Raw genomic sequence first — 19,567 nt, forward strand, 5'->3', positions numbered from 1 at the left:
TTCTATAGCTGTTACACTGTTGTAGCAGCTATGGTTCCAGAGTTGTTACAACGTGAATGTTAAATCTTAAACTTTGAGAGATCATAACTTTTGACTCAGGTTGAAGCACAAGACACATAATATATCAAATCGAAGCTCGTTCAGAGATGTACAATTGGTTATAGGGTGAACCCATAATAGCTAAGTTTCAAGCTTAAAAAACATCATTTAAAATCTTTTCGAAGGCTTCGAATAATTTTAGTTAAAAAAGGCGCTCTTTTGACTTGTCCACATTTTTTTTTATGTTGTAGCAGCTATGGAATTGTAACTGCTACAACTGTGTAGCAGTTACCGAATCATAGCTAGCTGCTACAACTATATGACAGTTTAGTTGTAGCAGCTATGAAATCATAGCTACTACAACTGTATAGCAACTACGACATCATACTTGTTATAATGCGCCTGGTTAGTTTAAGATTTAGGTGGAAGATGAATAATACTGGAGGATAATTATATCATTTTACAAGGAGGTGGAGCGTCGTTTTGATAAAAAAAATTAATATAGGGTACATTATTAACGATTCGATAAAAAAATATAATTTTTTACTTTTGCCCTAAAATATAAGCGTAAAGATATTATTTATATTATATCTTGATGTTCAAAAGAATGTTTGAACAATGGATGATAGAAGGCAAGAAAGAAATATAACTAATTGATGTGGTGGTGTCTGACCACGGACTATCTTAGTGGATGTTCATTTATAATAGTACAAGCTAAACTTTTGGTAAGATGTATATGCCAATTTAATTAATTAATTAATTTATATGACTTTTCATAAAAATGAACTTTCAAAATCATAAAGAAGTTTAATAAATTTAGGTGTCCAAATTTTAAATAGTTAAAATTCAAATCATTTAATTATACTTTTTTTTGTCATATTTAGGCACACGTTAATTTTCTAATTACCTTTTGTTGTTCAACTAAACTGTTACATGCGCAGATCGACGAGATTATGTTCAATTCCACACTTGTCTATAATATATTATAATAATCATGAATCATAACTACTATAACATAATGTTATAGAAATTATGATTAATAATTATTATAACATGTGCACAGATGGTCAATAATATATATATCAAGGCCGGCTCAAGTCTATTTGATGCCGTAGATAAAAAAACAAAAGGCCTTTAATATTATTTTAAATTTTTTTTTCTTTTTCATTTGGATTTGGGATCCAACAATGGTGGATTTAAAAAGTAAATAAATGCACCAAAAGCACATGTACAAAATGATAAAAAATATATATCTAATTCATGTTTTACTTATTAGTACACGAAAAACTTAAAAAGAGAAGACAAAGGATGCGCAGATTTGCAAGGACAAGGGTTCGAAAAGTCAATATTCGTGACTAACTGCAGTTTCTCGATTTACCTCCTCACAATGGTCGTGAGGCCGAACCATATTTGTGAAATTCCATCTTTTATATAAGAGAAGACAAAGGACGAGAGAAATTGAAAAGAAATAGATTGCATCTTATAAAATAACATATATAATTTAAAATAAATTTAAAATGTTAAAAATAGAGCACCTTTATGGTTGGAATAATCCTAACGAGATCTTTACAAAATTTGAAATTTTAATCAAAGAGAATGAAATCATGCAAATCTTTTATTACGTGAGTTCTATTCTTTTTCATTCTTTTAAAAAATATATACATAAAAATATATTTAACATATTAAAAATAATGACCCTAATAAAAATTGAAGCCCTGGGCATGAACACGATCTATGCCTAAAGTTGGCCCCGCAATATGTTATGGTAGTTATAAACTACATTTGTCATACAATTCTACTGGTTATGATTTATAACTATTACACCATTAGAATTTATTAAACTTAGATAGACCAGATTTAAAGATTAAAGTCAAATCGGGACGAGTGTGGGATGCAATTTTGATGATTAAAAAAAAAGGATAACTTTTTTATGTTTTCAATAAAAATTGATACTCTTTTAATTTTTATCTTATTATAAACCTTTAAAATACTCAAATTAGAGTACTAATATTTTCATATTCAAAAAAAAATTTAATAAAAAAAATCTAATTGTACCTTATAATTAAGGATATTTTAAAAAATATTTGTATTTTTCCTTTTAAAAAAGGAACAATGGGCAATTGCCCTACAAAAGATTAATGCCATGGTGATCCCTTTATGTATTTTTATAATATTCTCATTCCCTCAAAAATAAAAAATATATATATAATGGAAAATAACAATAAATTAGTTGAATATTTTTTGAAAAAAAAAGAAATCTTTTAGAATGCGATGCATAACCATGTGAGTTTAAATATGATATTCTTAGCATGGAGTTTTAATTTAGTTGAATAATATTAAAGATACAATTATTCCCTAAGATCTTAGAGATTCTTGATATAAAAAATATCTATTATGAGAAAATTTAATCACGAAGAATATCCTATTCTGAGAAAATTTGATCATGAAGAAAACCTCTTAGCAAGGAATGTAATAATTTTATTTATTATTTTTTATTTCTATATACAATTGTTGTATAATGTATATATTTCCATATTGAATAAAGAAATGGTGTGCGAGAATATTTTTCATTCATCTCTACTTATTTTTCTTCAACTTAGTGTCAGAGCGCAAGGAAAACTCCAACAATCCTATGGCCGGAATTCTGTCAACACCTACTATAACGTCGTTCGCTATCCAAATATCAACAAAACTAAACCAGAGGAACTACACCCTTTGGAAATCCCAGGTGCTACTTGTTGGTGCAATCTTGCCCCAAGCATTATTGGGTTTTAATGTTTGGCTAAAACATGTTTAAGTTAGGCAATGTTGGTGATCTAACGTGTGTGAATTGAGTTCACAGGAAAGTCCAGGTTAGAAGACTTGGCAAAAGGTGAAGTCCCGGAGGCGCGGCCTCTTGGCAAAGGATGAAGTCCCGGAGGCGCGGCCTCTTGGCAAAGGAAGACTTAGCACGACGAAGCTGAGGGAAACGTCTCAAGCTAGTGCAAGGAAGGGCACGAGGCTTGTGGAAGGCGTTTGAAGGTTTGCGTCAAGGCTAAGGGCTGAAGAAGAAGCTGAAAAGGGAGTTTCAGCTTGGTCAGTCAACTGGAATGGTGATTCAGTTGACTGATCAGAGTATCAGTCGACTGGACTGTATTTTCAGTCGACTGATCAGAGTATCAGTCGACTGGACTGTAATTTCAGTCGACTGATGGCTGAATAAGTCATACACAGAAAGATCAGTCGAGCCAGAAGAAGCAGTCGACTGGCACCAGTCGACTGGCCTAGGAGCAGTCGACTGGAATTCAAACGTTGGGCTAATTAATGCAGCAATTAATGCAGATTCTGTAGCCGTTGAAGCCCATCAGTCGACTGGCCATGGGAGCAGTCGACTGATGTCACGAAAAGCATAAAAGACAGCTGCGAGATTGAAGAGAGCACTCTTCTTCTTCGAGTACATTTTTGTGAGATCTTCAACGCTCTGTCTTTTACTTTTCTACTCTTCCTCCCAAACTATTTTCTATTCATAAGAGGAAGAGATCAAGTGTAAAGGTTTCTCCGCCTTCAAGAGTTCTTGAGAAGGAGATCTTTTCATAGTGAAAAGGGTGTGTGGGCTGTGTGGATCCTTGGATTAGTCACCTCTGCGGAGGTGGAGACCAAGTAAATCGAACCGGGTTAGCGTTGTGATCTTTTATCTCTTTTATTATTTTGCTTCCGCTAATCTCTGTGCAGAGAAAGATCAAGAAATATCGAAAAATGCTATTCACCCCCCTCTAGCGAACGCACCGATCCTCAACAAGTGGTATCAGAGCCCGGTACGTTTCGGAAGATCAAACCATCAACCGGAGCAATCTATGGCGTTTCAAGAGGGATACAGCACCGCACGACCACCATACTTCGATGGCAACGATTTTACCTACTGGAAAGGTAGAATGAAATATTATCTTATGAACGACATTGAAAATTGGTTTAGTATTGTAGACGGCTTCGAGGAGCCAAAGGACGCGGACGGAGAACCTCTCCCGACAAAGAACTGGACGAAAGATATATGCAAAAGGGCTCAAGCAAATGCAAAAGCCACAACGACTTTACAATGCGGGCTTTCAAAAGAGCAACTGAGCAAGGTCGGCCCATTCGACTCGGCCAAGCAACTTTGGGAAAAGCTCATCGAATTGAATGAAGGCTCAAGCGAATCGAAACGAGCTAAGAGGGATCTCTTGGTTGGACAACTCCAAACCTTCACCATGAAGCCAAATGAAATGGTAAGTCAGATGCACGGGCGATTTAAGGAGATCGTGAACGGTCTTCATGTAATAGGTGAGAAAATTGAAAACAGGGACTTGGTAAGGTATGTACTTCAAGCATTTCCCCGAACCACCTTATGGGCATCGATGGTTGATGCTTATAAAGTGTCAAGGGATTTATCAGTTGTTAAATTAGATGAATTATTTTGTGAACTTGAATTACATGAGCAAGCTAACTTGTCAATGAAAGAGAAAGGTATAGCCTTGGTTGCAGAAAAGAAGAAGAAGAGGAAAAAGAAGGAGGAGTTCTCATCCGAGTCCGAGCACGAATCCTCCGACAGTGACGAAGAGATGTCAACTAGAGAGGCAGTACATTATATCAAACAGATGACTGGAAAGTCGAGAAGGTTCACTAAGAGAGATATCAAGAAGATGGTCACATCACATCGAGGTAAATCTCAAAGTTCAAACTATAATTCTAACGTCACTTGTTTTGAATGCAATAAGAAAGGGCACGTCAAGACAAACTGTCCAAAGTGGAAGAAGAAAGAAGAGAAGGAAAAGAAAAAGGAAGGGAAAAAGAAGAAGGAGGTCATGGTGGCCCAAGCCACGTGGGATGATACATCGAGTAGCGACTCATCGGATGATGAAGAGATATGTCATATCACTAGGCACATGGCGCTAATGGCACGTGGAAGTGATAAAGAGACTACAAGTGAAGAGGAATCAAGTAGCTACGAATCTTCATCAAGTAACGATGAATCCTCCTCAGGTGAGGATGAGGTAATGGATAAAAAGAAACAAAATCTTATTTTTCGAACAATGGCTTATCTTAGAAATGCTTTAGTTGAATCGAAATCTAAGGTTAGGATATTAAAGAAAGAACTTAGAACTATTAGGAACAATGCATGTGAATCTAGGGACTCTAGTGAAATTAACGAAGAAAATGCTAAATTAAAGAGTGAAGTCACTTATTTAAGAAAATGCTTAGAAAAATTTTCAAATGGATCAAAAACCCTTGATATGATTCTAAATAACCAAAGAGCGGTTTATAACAAGGCAGGATTAGGATACAAACCCAAAGAATTTGCATACATTTCCTTAGTAGGAAGACAAACCTCATCTATTGGACAAGTCACTAAAGGAATGGTAAAACAAGCATGGGTTCCCAAGAAGTATTTAGAAAATGTGAGTGAATCAAGTTTTTGGGTCCCAAGGAGTGATGTATTTCATGTTGTATGAGTAAGGAAATAATGGAAACCCCAAGCAATTCAAGGTTATAACTAGGGGTAATTATCAAGGGGGAGTGAGAAGTGATGTGGCTAATGAAAGAGTATTCATGACTAGGATTTATAGCTCATAAGACTCTAAAGAGACTTGACATATGCTTTGTAGAGTGATGAATTTTGGCTTATAACGATTCCCTACATTTCATTTCACAAGACCCTAGGAAAGATTGCTATGTATATGAACTTAACAATTATATGATATGTCTTTCTCTCTTATCCAATTTCTTTTAATATATGTTGCATTCTTGTTTGATTTAAATTAAGGATGGTGTATGGATTTAGGGGGAGTTCTTGTAGTTTAACATATCATTTTTAAAACATACTTCAATCATGACCCCAAATCTACAATTTAGACACATTTCATAAGCCCATATGAAAATTTTAGTAATGTCTACCTATTGACAATCTTAATCATCAAGAATGTTGATACAAAGCTTTTATGCCATTAAGAATTTAACGATTTTTGAAACTTGGTATCAAACTTATAAAATATAATCATTTTTCATAAATTCATATTTTTCCTTGATAGTATATGTGAAAACAAACTTGCTCGCAAAATTTCAGATTTTTCTGAATTTTGTAGAATTTTTAACGCATTTCTGAAGTTTGCTGTATAGTGCTGTTTTAGGATATCAGTCGACTGATGCAGAAATCCAGTCGACTGGACCAGTCGACTGCGGCCAAAATTCACTCGACCAATAATTCTGTGAGTTTCTTTTTCTTGTCCAGTCGACTGCATCAGATGACCAGTCGACTGATGTGTCTGATTTTCACTGTTTTGACCCGTTTCTTGATAATTGATCATTCTTTGACCTCTAATTTTTGATACATGCTCTAGGAGCATATTTTTGGTCTATAGGAATGTCCAAAACCTAAAACTTAGATGTCATAATACAATTGTTGGTGCTTGTTATAGATCTTGCTCTACCTCTTATTTATGTCTACCTCCTTAAATTCACATTTCTTCTTGATGATCATTCTAACTTAAGGGGGAGGTTGTGTTTTCAAACTTAAGGGGGAGATTTGTCTTTAAATTGATACATCATTGAAAAATATATGTGAAAGGGGGAGCTTGGCATTTAGGGGGAGGTCTTGGTTAATTCCTAGAATTTGGCATCCATATATATTTCATGATCATTCTAGAAGACCTTTGTGTTGCCCCCATACATAATGCATGCTTGTTTAATGGATTGATACAAAGTGATTGTGCCATTAAGAGTTTCAAGAATTGTCAACTCTGTATCAAATAACTATTTTAATGGATTATAACTTTTCAATCATGTTATAGGCTTAATGTAAAGACTCTAAAGACTTATCAGAAAGTGAAATTCATGTTTACATTTTTACACCTTGCTTACATGATTAAGGGTTGGAATGAACTTGATAACTTTCCAAAGATATTGTTGGTGCAATGATGTTAGGGGAGGTCTACTTTAGGGGAAGTATGATCATCATTGGATAAAAGGATTACCTTTTTGATTTTTGTCAAAAAGGGGGAGAAATGAGAGATGTTTAAGTTAGGAGAAGGATGGTTTAAGTTAGATCATGTTATATCATATATCATGCTTATCATGCTTATCATGCTTATCATGTTTTTTGCCATGTTGTTATCATGCTTATCATGCTGTTATGCCATGTTGTTATGCTTTTCATATTTAAAGACCTAACTTAAACAAGGTTTTTGCCAAACATCAAAAAGGGGGAGATTGTTGGTGCAATCTTGCCCCAAGCATTATTGGGTTTTAATGTTTGGCTAAAACATGTTTAAGTTAGGCAATGTTGGTGATCTAACGTGTGTGAATTGAGTTCACAGGAAAGTCCAGGTTAGAAGACTTGGCAAAAGGTGAAGTCCCGGAGGCGCGGCCTCTTGGCAAAGGTGAAGTCCCGGAGGCGCGGCCTCTTGGCAAGGCCTCTTGGCAAAGGACTTAGCACGACGAAGCTGAGGGAAACGTCTCAAGCTAGTGCAAGGAAGGGCACGAGGCTTGTGGAAGGCGTTTGAAGGTTTGCGTCAAGGCTAAGGGCTGAAGAAGAAGCTGAAAAGGGAGTTTCAGCTTGGTCAGTCAACTGGAATTGTGATTCAGTTGACTGATCAGAGTATCAGTCGACTGGACTGTATTTTCAGTCGACTGATCAGAGTATCAGTCGACTGGACTGTAATTTCAGTCGACTGATGGCTGAATAAGTCACACACAGAAAGATCAGTCGAGCCAGAAGAAGGCAGTCGACTGGCACCAGTCGACTGGCCTAGGAGCAGTCGACTGGAATTCAAACGTTGGGCTAATTAATGCAGCAATTAATGCAGATTCTGTAGCCGTTGAAGCCCATCAGTCGACTGGCCATGGGAGCAGTCGACTGATGTCACGAAAAGCATAAAAGACAGCTGCGAGATTGAAGAGAGCACTTCTTCTTTTCGAGTACATTTTTGTGAGATCTTCAACGCTCTGTCTTTTACTTTTCTACTCTTCCTCCCAAAGCTATTTTCTATTCATAAGAGGAAGAGATCAAGTGTAAAGGTTTCTCCGCCTTCAAGAGTTCTTGAGAAGGAGATCTTTTCATAGTGAAAAGGGTGTGTGGGCTGTGTGGATCCTTGGATTAGTCACCTCTGCGGAGGTGGAGACCAAGTAAATCGAACCGGGTTAGCGTTGTGATCTTTTATCTCTTTTATTATTTTGCTTCCGCTAATCTCTGTGCAGAGAAAGATCAAGAAATATCGAAAAACGCTATTCACCCCCCTCTAGCGAACGCACCGATCCTCAACACAAAACTTTAATTCTCCTCCACCACCATCAGCCTTGATAGCCGAACCTGCAACAGTTTCTGATCCTGCTTGGTATCCCGATTCAGGTGCCACCGATCATTTTACAGCGGATTTAGAGAATCTCCAAGTACATTCTCTGTATCAAGGTACTATGCAAATTATTGTTGGCAATGGTACGATTTTTCCCATATTGAATATTAGTGACTCATCTATTCTTAGTCCTGCCAAATTATTGCAACTTCGAAATATATTACATGTGCCTGCTATTACTAAAAATCTACTCAGTGTTGCTCGTTTTATGGCTGACAATAACGTCTTTTTTGAATTCCATCCGACTTATTGTGTTATTAAGGATCAGGCTTCGAAGGTGGAACTACTTCGCAGTACCCTTAAAGATGGTCTCTATCATCTAGACCAGACCGGTGCACCATCTACCGAGCGGTCTGCTTATCTTACCGAGCGCTCTTCTGCTAGCACATGGCATCATCGTCTGGGGCATCCGACATCTGCTACAGTTGCTCGACTTATCTCTCATTATGGTTTACCTATTTTAGGCAATAAGACTGTTTCCTTTTATGATGCATGTCAATTTGGTAAGGCTCATAAACTACCATTTCCGTTGTCTCAGTCTCGTTCAAAAGAACCTCTTGATCTATTACATTCTGATGTTTGGGGACCATCTCCGGAATTCTCTATACATGGGTATCGCTATTTTGTGCATTTTATGGATTATTTTAGCCGTTATACTTGGATTTATCCTCTTAAAAGCAAATCTGAGGTTCTCTCAACTTTTCTCCGATTCCGTGTTCTTGTTAAGAATCAATTTAATAAGTCAATTAAGGCTATACAGACTGATTGGGGAGGAGAATTTCGCTCGATTTACAATCTTCCTGAACTACAAGGTATTCAACATCGCTTGTCGTGCCCTTACACAAATGAACAAAATGGTGTTGCCGAACGTAAAATCCGTCATATCACTGAGACAGGCCTTGCTATGCTAGCCCACGCTTCTATGCCCTTACTCTACTGGGATGCAACCTTTCTTACTGTGGTTTATTTGATCAATCGGCTTCCCTCTGCGACACTGAATTATTGTTCTCCTTTTGAGTTGCTCTTTCAGCGATCTCCAGATTATGGATCTCTTAAAATTTTTGGGTGCAGTTGCTTTCCTCTTACCCGCCCATATAATCGTCATAAGCTATCTTTCCGATCCATCAAGTGTGTTTTTCTAGGATATAGTTTATCTCACAAGGGCTATCGTTGTCTTCATATCCCTACGAGGAGGATATTTATCTCTCGCCATGTGGTTTTTGATGAGACTTCTTTTCCTTTTCTTAATCACAGGGACTCCGCATCTCTCCATGCTCCATCATCATCTACATCCCCTAGCCGTATTGGGTACCTCTGTTAGCTTCGGGTCTGCCGATGCTTGCTCATCGTCGCTGCCCAACAACCCGTCCACTATCATCAGGGATACAACACCTCCAATTGATGTTCCATCCTCCTCGGAGTCTCCGCTGGCACAGCCTGACACGGGTCTGCTTAGGGCCCCTGCTTGCTCTTTACATCCCATGGTCACTCGTGCCAAGACAGGGTCTCTTCGTCCTCGTGCTCTTCTTGTCACTGCTGATTATTCTGAGCCGACCAACTATTCTGGTGCCAGTAAAGATCCTGCTTGGCGAGATGCCATGACTTCGGAGTACAATGCTCTCATCAGTAATGGTACATGGTCTTTGGTTCCCCGTAATGCTCATCAAAATCTTGTTGGTTGCAAATGAGTTTTTAAACTAAAGCGGAAGGCAGATGGGTCCATTGATCGTCATAAAGCCCGCTTGGTTGCTAAGGGATTCCACCAACAACAAGGAATTGACTATGTTGAGACTTTCAGCCCTGTGGTCAAGCCCACTACTATTCGCACTGTATTAGCTCTTGCTGTCTCCCAAGAATGGCACATTCATCAGCTTGATGTGAGTAATGCCTTTTTACACGGGATGTTGCATGAGGAGGTATATATGTCTCAGCCCCCTGGCTTTATTCATCCTGATTTTCCTGACCATGTTTGCCGTCTTCACAAGGCTATATATGGTCTGAAGCAAGCTCCGCGAGAATGGCATGCGACACTCCGTACATCGTTGCTCAACCTTGGGTTTTTTGAATCTAAATCAGACTCCTCTCTTTTCGTCTATCACACTTCTGAGATAACGGCGTATATCTTGGTTTATGTCGATGATATAATTTTTACCAGCAACTCACCATCTCACATTGCCTTTGTCGTTCGCACACTGGGTGAGCTTTTCCCTCTTAAGGATCTGGGTAACCTTCATTATTTTCTTGGTGTTGAAGCGCTTCGCACACCCCAAGGTCTTTTCCTTAGCCAATCTCGCTACATTACAGATTTATTGACTAGAGCCCAGATGCATAACTCAAAACCCCTTCACACTCCTGTTGCCTCTGGTTCATCCCTCTCTCGCCATGATGGCGATCCCTTAGTTGATCCTCAGCCCTACCGGAGTATTGTTGGTGGCCTTCAGTATCTTACTCTTACACGTCCTGAAATTGCATTTGCTGTCAATCGTGCATGTCAGTTTATGCAATCTCCCACTACCTCTCACTGGGTGGCTGTTAAGCGTATTCTTCGATATCTCAGGCATACGCCACACCATGGTATCCTTATTCGACCCTCATCTTCTCTGGGTCTGACTGCTTATTCTGATGCTGATTGGGCAGGTTGTCCTGATGATCGTCGATCTACCACTGGGTATTGTATTTTTCTTGGCAACACTCTTATCTCTTGGAATTCTAAGAAACAGCAAGTGGTTGCTCGCTCTAGTACTGAATCGGAATATCGTGCCTTAGCACATGCCACTGCTGAATTATGTTGGCTCCAGTCGCTTCTCAGTGAGCTCCATGTTCCCATGTTGCAACCACCGGTTCTCTGGTGTGATAACGTTGGCGCCACGTTTCTCCACTGCCAATCCGATTTTTCACGCGCGTACAAAACATATTGAGATTGACTTTCACTTTGTTCGTGAGCGTGTTGCTCGAAAGGCACTTCTGATTCAGTATATCTCTACCAAAGATCAAGTTGCCGACATTTTCACAAAAGGGTTGTCCTCACATCGTTTTGCCCTTCTTCGAGACAAGCTCACGGTGTGTGCCTCCCCGTTTCGCTTGCGGGAGGGTGTTAAAGATACAATTATTCCCCAAGATCTTAGAGATTCTTGATATAAAAAATGTCTATTCTGAGAAAATTTAATCACGAAGAATATCCTATTCTGAGAAAACTTTCACGAAGAAAACCTCTTAGCAAGGAATGTAATAATTTTATTTATTATTTCTTATTTCTATATACAATTGTTGTACAATGTATATATTTCCATATTGAATAAAGAAATGATGTGCGAGAATATTTTTCATTCATCTCTATTTATTTTTCTTCAACTAATAACAAAAAATGAAAAAAAAAATCTAAAAAATAATGCATCGTATTATATTTAAAACTTATAATGAATTTTTTTATTATATTAATATTTTATGATATTCAACTATTAATTTTGACAAATTTAATTGAGTGTCAATATAATGAATATAATGATGTGCAAATTTACAGAATAAAATCATAAAATGATTGTCATAAATATTAAGAATAAATTAACATCAAAGAAGAACTAATATAAAATTAAATTTTGACAAATATTTAGTGTTAAAATATGGTTGAATGGATTCTTACAAGTATAGAAAATTAACACTTTGCCAAACACAGCTCAAAACAATCATTGATGCACATCTATTTAAGTTGATCAAAACTTGATTAAATATTAAAATATATTATATAAATCTTAAAAATTATATTATAGGTCCTAAATAGCAATAAAATACACCATTTAAAAATGTTTTTGCCATTCAATCAAGTTTTAAATAAAAACTTAGATCACTTCAAACATATTATATAATTTTTAAAGATTATATTAGAGATCTTAAATAATTATAAGAGATATATATATATATATATATATATATTTTGGTACTAAAGCAATTATTTAATGAGCATCCATCCATTAATTTTATGGGGCCTTTGATAATCTTGATTAGAAAAGATGTATTTGAATAAATTATCCTCTTTTCAAATCGACCACTTGTAGGGCTTTTGCACAATAATCTAAAAAGTGGGAAGCTCAATGATGAACATCTATCAATTTTGGAGGCAGATAAATGAATTAAGTGCCATACTAAATGAAGAACAAACCCGACAGCTTAATTCCAACCTCTCGTTCATCAATTACTATAAAAATATGACAATTTCTCATAGAACGTATTTGGATTTTGAAATTTACAAAAAGGGGTATCATAATTTCATATTTCTCAAAAGATATATTTATTTTCTAAAATATTTTTTATTAAAAAAATTTCCCTATGATCCGTCAATCTGCAAGTATAGCCATCAATTTAGATTAGATCCAGCCGCCCCATCAAGTAATTTAGGCGGATTGGGTTGTAATTTTATCAACCTATTTTAAGAATATTTATTTATTTATTTATTCATTTTAAGAATTTTGGGTTATTAAAAATATTTATTTATTGAATTAACCGGAGGATCAGGGGAATTTTTTTAATAAAATGAGTATTTAAAAAAAAGCGTATCTTTTGCAAAATATGAAATTGTAGTGGGCCTTTTGAGAAATTCCAAAATTCAAGCGCACCTTTGGGGAAATGCACCTAAAAAAAATGTTTTTTGATTTACAAAAGAAATTTCGAAGGAAATTCACTCAAATTTTCCACTCTGTAACAAAGACCACTAATCTAATCTCGCAGTTAATCACCCACTAATCCACACTAATACAAAAAGGAAAGCGATCTTATCCACCAAGGATGTGGGCTCCACCACGAAGCCAGCTGTCACCGAGGACAAGGTCTTTGGCATTCCAACCCAACGCCACAATGAAAATTTATTTAATTAAAAATAAACAATTAATTAATCATTTTTTTTCATTATTTTTTTATTTGTTAAGTATATCCATAAATAAATAAATAAAATAAAATAAAATAGGAATCCCATGGCCTTATCCAGTCACCGGGAAGTGGCACACGCTTCCTGTCCTTTTGCTCCCTTCCACATCCATGGCGCCACGATCCGCTGCCGTCCCCGGACACGGCACGGCTTCTCGAGAGAGACATCTGCCGCGCTCTGCTCTCTCGCGTCGCCACGTGGGTCGTAAGGAGGTTGCTAGGCCTACTTCGTTGACGTGGTGCGCTTGGCGCGCTTCGTCGACCGGCAGCTATGGGTCGCAGGCGCCTCCGCCTGCGCCCAATGAGAGTCCGGGGAGCGACACGTGTCCGTGGCAACGGATCGTGGGGTGGGTCCCGGCTGGGCCTTGTTTGTTCTTATCCTCTCGCTGGCGCGGATTTTTCCAAGTTGGAAAAGTTTGGGTGCGTGGGGTTTCATACTTATCCCTATGCCGTCGACCGGCCTATCTGGCTCGACCGGCTGCGGACGGCGGATCGGCCTCCCGCAGAGAGAACGGGGTGCGGAGATTACACAGGATAAGGTGCAGCGTCGGAGGGCTGAATGGTCATTTGAGCGATGCACTCAACTCACCAGCTATAGAATAGAAGATGGACAGGTCAATTAAAACGAGGAATTAATGGAAGAACGTAGCCGCTCCAAATTCGAGCGAAACTGAAGCAGCAACAGCGCATCGATCGATCGATCGATCGTCCAAGGAAGGTTTTGATTAACGAACGAGTCGAGTTCTTCCCTTCTTCACATCTCAATCTATCCAACGCCTTGGAGTTGGAGCTTGTATGTGTCGAGGATTGCAATCCGGGTAATGCCTTCTTCTTTCCTTCGCTCGATCGGAAGCCATCGGATAATGAGAGTTTGATTTCGTCCATTGAATCGGTTTTTTCTTAAAACACAAAAAAGAGGGAGAATTTCTTTCTTTGTTTGTTTCTTTCACCATTGCCATCCGTCTAGTTCGATTCCTTGCTGAAATTCCCAAAATTTTATCCATTGCCTAACTTTTTTTTTGCTTTGTTTTGATCCCTTGCCTTCTTTTGTGTTCTTCCGTGTCGTTTGTTTGGGTTGTGTTGCCGAGCTGTAAAGCTTTTGGAGAAATCAGTGAGGACAGGATAACCTTCTTTGGTTTTCTTAGATGCTTAGATCTCTACTTCCTTTATGATAAACTAGGGAAAGAGAAAGGAAAACCATCTCCGAGCTTACTGTTTCTTGAGGAGTTAAGGATTATTGAGGGATTTTCTATTTTCGTTTCTAAAAAAGCAATCTTGGTGCTCCCTTTTTCGTGATAATGGTGTCCAAGTCTTACTCCAATCTGCTGGAGCTGGCTTCCGGCGAGTCGCCTTCCCTTGGACGGATCAGCCGCGGCATCCCGCGGGTGGTGACGGCTCCCGGCATAGTTCCGGACCTCGATGATTCCGACGATGACGGCTCTAATGCGTCGTCCGAGCGGTCGTCCCTTTCACCTCGGGACCGAACGATCATAGTTGCCAATCAGCTTCCTATACGTGTCCAACGACACCCGGAGGGTCGCACTTGGACCTTCTCTTTGGACCAAGACTCTCTTCTCCTCCAGCTCAAGGATAGCATAGGTGAGCATGCCGATATGGAACTTATATATGTAGGCTGCCTTCGCGAGGAAATTCCAGTAGCGGAGCAAGATGAGGTTTCCCAGACACTTCTAGAGTCCTTCCGATGTGTACCTGTGTTCCTTCCTGGAGACCTCCGCTCACGGTTCTACCATGGCTTCTGTAAACAGCAGCTGTGGCCTCTCTTCCATTACATGCTCCCTCTGTCCCCTGATCTCGGTGGCCGATTCGACCGGAACTTATGGCAAGCTTATGTATCAGTTAACAAGATCTTTGCCGACATGATCCTTGAGGTGATCAATCCAGATGATGACTTTGTCTGGGTTCATGATTACCACCTCATGGTACTTCCCACTTTCCTCAGGAAGCGCTTTAATCGAGTCAAGCTTGGCTTTTTCTTGCACAGCCCCTTTCCCTCTTCTGAGATCTACAAAACATTGCCAGTAAGGGAGGAGCTTCTTCGTGCGCTACTGAATTCTGACCTAATTGGTTTCCACACATTCGACTATGCCCGCCATTTTTTGTCCTGTTGCAGTCGAATGCTTGGTCTTAGCTATGAATCCAAGAGAGGGTACATCGGGTTGGAATATTATGGTCGCACAGTCAGCATAAAGATACTGCCTGTTGGGATCCATATGGGCCAGCTGGGTTCGGTTTTAAGCCGTTCAGAGACAGAGGCTAAGGTCGCAGAGCTCATCAAGCAGTTCTGTGATAGAGGTCGAGTAATGCTGCTTGGAGTTGATGATATGGATATATTCAAGGGAATCAGTTTAAAACTTTTGGCTTTTGAGCAGCTCCTCATGCAACATCCAGAGTGGCGAGGAAGGGTTGTTTTAGTCCAGATTGCAAATCCAGCCAGGGGACGAGGGAAGGATGTGAAAGAAGTACAGGCCGAGAGCTATGCCATGGTGAAGCGGATTAATGAAGCTTTTGGACTACCTGATTATAAGCCTGTAATATTAATTGATAAACCACTCCAGTTTTACGAGAGGATGGCCTACTATGTGGTGGCGGAGTGTTGTTTGGTGACTGCTGTTAGGGATGGAATGAATCTCATCCCTTATGAGTACATTATAGCCCGGCATGGGAATGATAATTTGGATAGGGTTTTAGGTTTGAGCCCCTCCACCCCGAAGAAGAGCATGCTTGTTGTATCTGAATTCATTGGCTGTTCTCCTTCCCTTAGTGGGGCAATCAGGGTGAATCCATGGAACATTGATGCTGTGGCTGATGCAATGGACTCTGCACTTGAAATGGCTGAAGCAGAGAAACATTTAAGACATGAGAAGCACTATAAATATGTGAGCTCACATGACGTTGGCTATTGGGCGAAGAGTTTTTTGCAGGATTTGGAGAGAACATGCAAAGAGCATAGTAGAAGGAGGTCTTGGGGAATAGGGTTTGGTTTGAAGTTCAGAGTTGTGGCTCTTGACCTCAACTTCAGAAAGCTCTCTATGGAGCATATTGTTTCTGCATACAGGAGAACCAATTCTCGAGCCATCATTTTTGATTATGATGGCACTTTGATGCCACAGGCATCCATTGATAAGGGCCCAAGCGCCAAGTCCATCGAAATTTTGAACAGCTTGTGCCGTGATAAAAACAACTTGGTGTTTCTAGTGAGCTCAAGAAGCAGAAGCACCTTGAGTGATTGGTTTTCTCCTTGTGAGAATCTGGGAATTGCAGCTGAGCATGGATACTTCTTCAGGTAATTCATCCAAAACCTTTGCTTGCCTTCCTGATCAATTTATTCGATTAAGTAAACTATCTGTCTCTTCTCAGGCTGAGGAGAGATGCAGAATGGGAAACATGTGTGGCAGTTGCAGATCGCAGTTGGAAGCAAATTGCTGAACCTGTGATGAAGCTGTACACTGAAACAACAGATGGTTCGACCATAGATAACAAGGAAACTGCACTTGTCTGGTGTTACGAGGATGCTGATCCAGATTTCGGGTCTTGCCAGGCTAAGGAACTTCTAGATCACCTTGAGAGTGTGCTCGCCAACGAACCGGTCTCTGTGAAAAGTGGGTCAAACAATGTCGAAGTTAAACCACAGGTGATCAATATGTTCATTTCAGTCGCGAAAACTAAAACCATAAGATGCTCACTGTTTCATCCTTTCATTCCTGTAGGGTGTAAGCAAGGGCCTAGTGGCACATCGACTCCTCTCGACCATGAAAGAGAGGGACTTGTTGCCAGACTTCATTCTATGCATAGGTGATGACCACTCTGATGAGGACATGTTTGAAGTGATCACAAGTGCTGTGCCTAGCTCCTCGCTCTCTCCTACAGCTGAAGTGTTTGCATGCACCGTCTGCCGGAAACCAAGTAAAGCCAAGTATTACCTTGATGACACGGCTGAGATCGTTCGGCTGATGCAAGGACTGGCTTCCGTCTCAGAACAAATGCTAGGGGGTTCGGTTCCAGTGTAATACTGCTATTTTCCTCTGCTAAAAAATATAGCTAGTGATTTTCTTTCTCCATGGGCCTTTTTTGTTGTAACCTTGGTAGCATAGTGTAACCATAGCCCTCTTGTTACTTCCTTGACTAGGCTGTGTATATTTAAGTTCTTTTCATGAGTGTCTGTTTGATTCAGATCACAAAAGCATTCACATGTAGCTCACTTTGCTATTGCCAGATCTTGCTAACCATTTTCTACTTTGGTGTCTGTCTTCTCTAATTCTGCAAATCTTCTAACCAATCCTTGGATGATTGATGTGTATCAAGTTATGAAAGGGAGAAACTGAGTTTAGAGGCACTTTACTCAAGCCATACAAAGTCAAGTATGTGACTTGAGCAATGATGCAATGATTTGTGAAGCACATGATAGTGGCTACTTCACACAGAACATATGCATGGTGATGTATAAGGAAAAATATGCTATAGGCAAGTTATTCATGCATCAAAATAACTTGATTCAAATAATTCATGTTGTTTTAAAAAGTGGGAAGACATTTTAATCTTTGAAAAGGACTTTGTTAAGGCACTTCAAAGGTTCTATAAAGAAGCCTTTATTTCAATAATTGCTTAATTCACCTTTCATTATTCATTTGAATTGATGGGAATTAAATTGATTATTTTTTTCTTGTATGTTATTTATTTGGAAAAATTAAGATTTATTTTGTGATTTTATCATTTGTTATGTTATAATCGATATTTTGATATAATATTTTGATTATTATGAATATTTTGATTATTATATTTGTGTGTTTAAATTTAAGTTTATATTATATATTATAAATTTAGATTCAATATAAGTTTGGATATTTTGGGAATTATATTTAATGATTTGAATATGACTGTATAAGGAGATCAATGTGGACTACAGATTTGAATTGAACTAACTTGAGCTTATAACTAGGGTTAAATGGAGTCCTCCATCACGATCTGAGTCATCAAATTCAAAGAAGAAGATATCATCACCATTGATCAAGATCTAAACATTAATCCATATCTGGATTGAGTGAGATAGGGGGTTCTCTTCCTTTTCGAAATTCTACTTCCACCGGCCAGATCATCATTTCATCCGTATCTCAGCTTGATGACAATTCTGATCAGCTATCCATAGAGTTCTTTGCTTCGGATCCATCCTGATGAAAGCTTCTGATCGAAAGACTCTTCCATTGTTGATGTGTAGTTCCTTTCCATTTAACCTAATTATTGGAATACGTTTGGTTCAATTTCCTCTGCATTTGAATTTGAATCTGTTTAATTTCATTTCCGTATTTGTTTATTGCTTTGGATTGTTAGTAATATTTCATTGTTCGTTTGGATTACAGAATACAAATAGGTTAGATTAGATTAGGTTTTGTTGAATGATACTTTACTTTAAACTCTCATTAATTCTCTTGCAATTGTAGATTACATTAGAGTCGATTTATCTTTACTGTCATTGGTTTTAGGATGTCAAATCCAAATCCCAAAGCATTCCATTTGCAAATAAATTGATCTTAAGACTATCATCCCCGTTACATTTCTTATGAGAGACGATCCGAGTCGTTGCTATACTATATTAGTTAGGGAGTTCAGTATTAATTTGAATTGTAATTGTATCATGATAATACAATTATCAATTTTGGTGTCGTTGCCAGAGAGTGTTAGCGGTGTTTGATAATCTTAGAATATTTTTTTATTTTACATAAAAAATTTTAAAAAAAAATTATCAGTGCCTAAAGTGTGTGTATTCATGTGTTTTATCTTATATGTTTCTTGTGTCTTTTGATTTTGTTTGTTTCAATGTTTCAGTGTAAGAACAAGATTTTTTTTTTTTTGTGAGCAACCATATATGCATATTCTTAGCAATTTGGAGGTAGAATGGAGAGTCAGTTGGATGAGATAACTTTTCTACTCATACAATATGCCATGAACCAATTGTCAATGCCAACTATCCAATCTCAATACTACTAGTCTGAACTTCAATACTACCAACCCCAATAACAAGATAGGTATGACTCAATGTACAATGCTTATAATTTTAGTTGGATCGATCATTTGAATTTCATGTATGGGAATGCACCACAAATATCTAAGCAATCTTAGTGCTGCCAATTCTAGTAACAAAGTGTGTATGACCCATTTGTCAATACCTATGCCCTAGATTTGAGAGATCAACTAGACTTTAGTTATGGGAAAGCACAACAACAGATTGATCAATC

At 38.3% G+C, this 19,567-nt stretch overlaps 1 protein-coding gene across 1 annotated transcript; it reads left to right on the forward strand.

Annotated features, from left to right (window-relative positions):
• The first annotated feature begins 13,959 nt into the window (after positions 1–13,959).
• On the forward strand, positions 13,960–17,570 carry LOC141825463 (alpha,alpha-trehalose-phosphate synthase [UDP-forming] 6-like). Its single transcript, XM_074712847.1, has 4 exons — positions 13,960–14,134; positions 14,497–16,620; positions 16,695–16,968; positions 17,045–17,570. Exons 2-4 carry the CDS (start codon positions 14,615–14,617, stop codon positions 17,342–17,344), a joined length of 2,580 nt encoding a protein of 859 aa, XP_074568948.1. The 5' UTR covers positions 13,960–14,134; positions 14,497–14,614; the 3' UTR covers positions 17,345–17,570.
• The last annotated feature ends 1,997 nt before the right edge of the window (positions 17,571–19,567 follow it).

Source organism: Curcuma longa, chromosome 3, assembly GCF_044706935.1.
Source record: "Curcuma longa cultivar G26 ecotype Majalengka, Jawa Barat chromosome 3, ITB_CL_G26_1.1, whole genome shotgun sequence".
In the NCBI taxonomy this organism is placed as follows: Eukaryota; Viridiplantae; Streptophyta; class Magnoliopsida; order Zingiberales; family Zingiberaceae; genus Curcuma; species Curcuma longa.

Bases quoted from the DNA above. Each gene is read 5' to 3' on its own strand.
- LOC141825463 (XM_074712847.1), top strand. From the start codon at position 14,615: ATGGTGTCCAAGTCTTACTCCAATCTGCTGGAGCTGGCTTCCGGCGAG. The intron at 16,621-16,694 runs GTAATTCATCCA...GTCTCTTCTCAG, and splicing joins GAGCATGGATACTTCTTCAG to GCTGAGGAGAGATGCAGAAT. The intron at 16,969-17,044 runs GTGATCAATATG...TCATTCCTGTAG, and splicing joins ATGTCGAAGTTAAACCACAG to GGTGTAAGCAAGGGCCTAGT.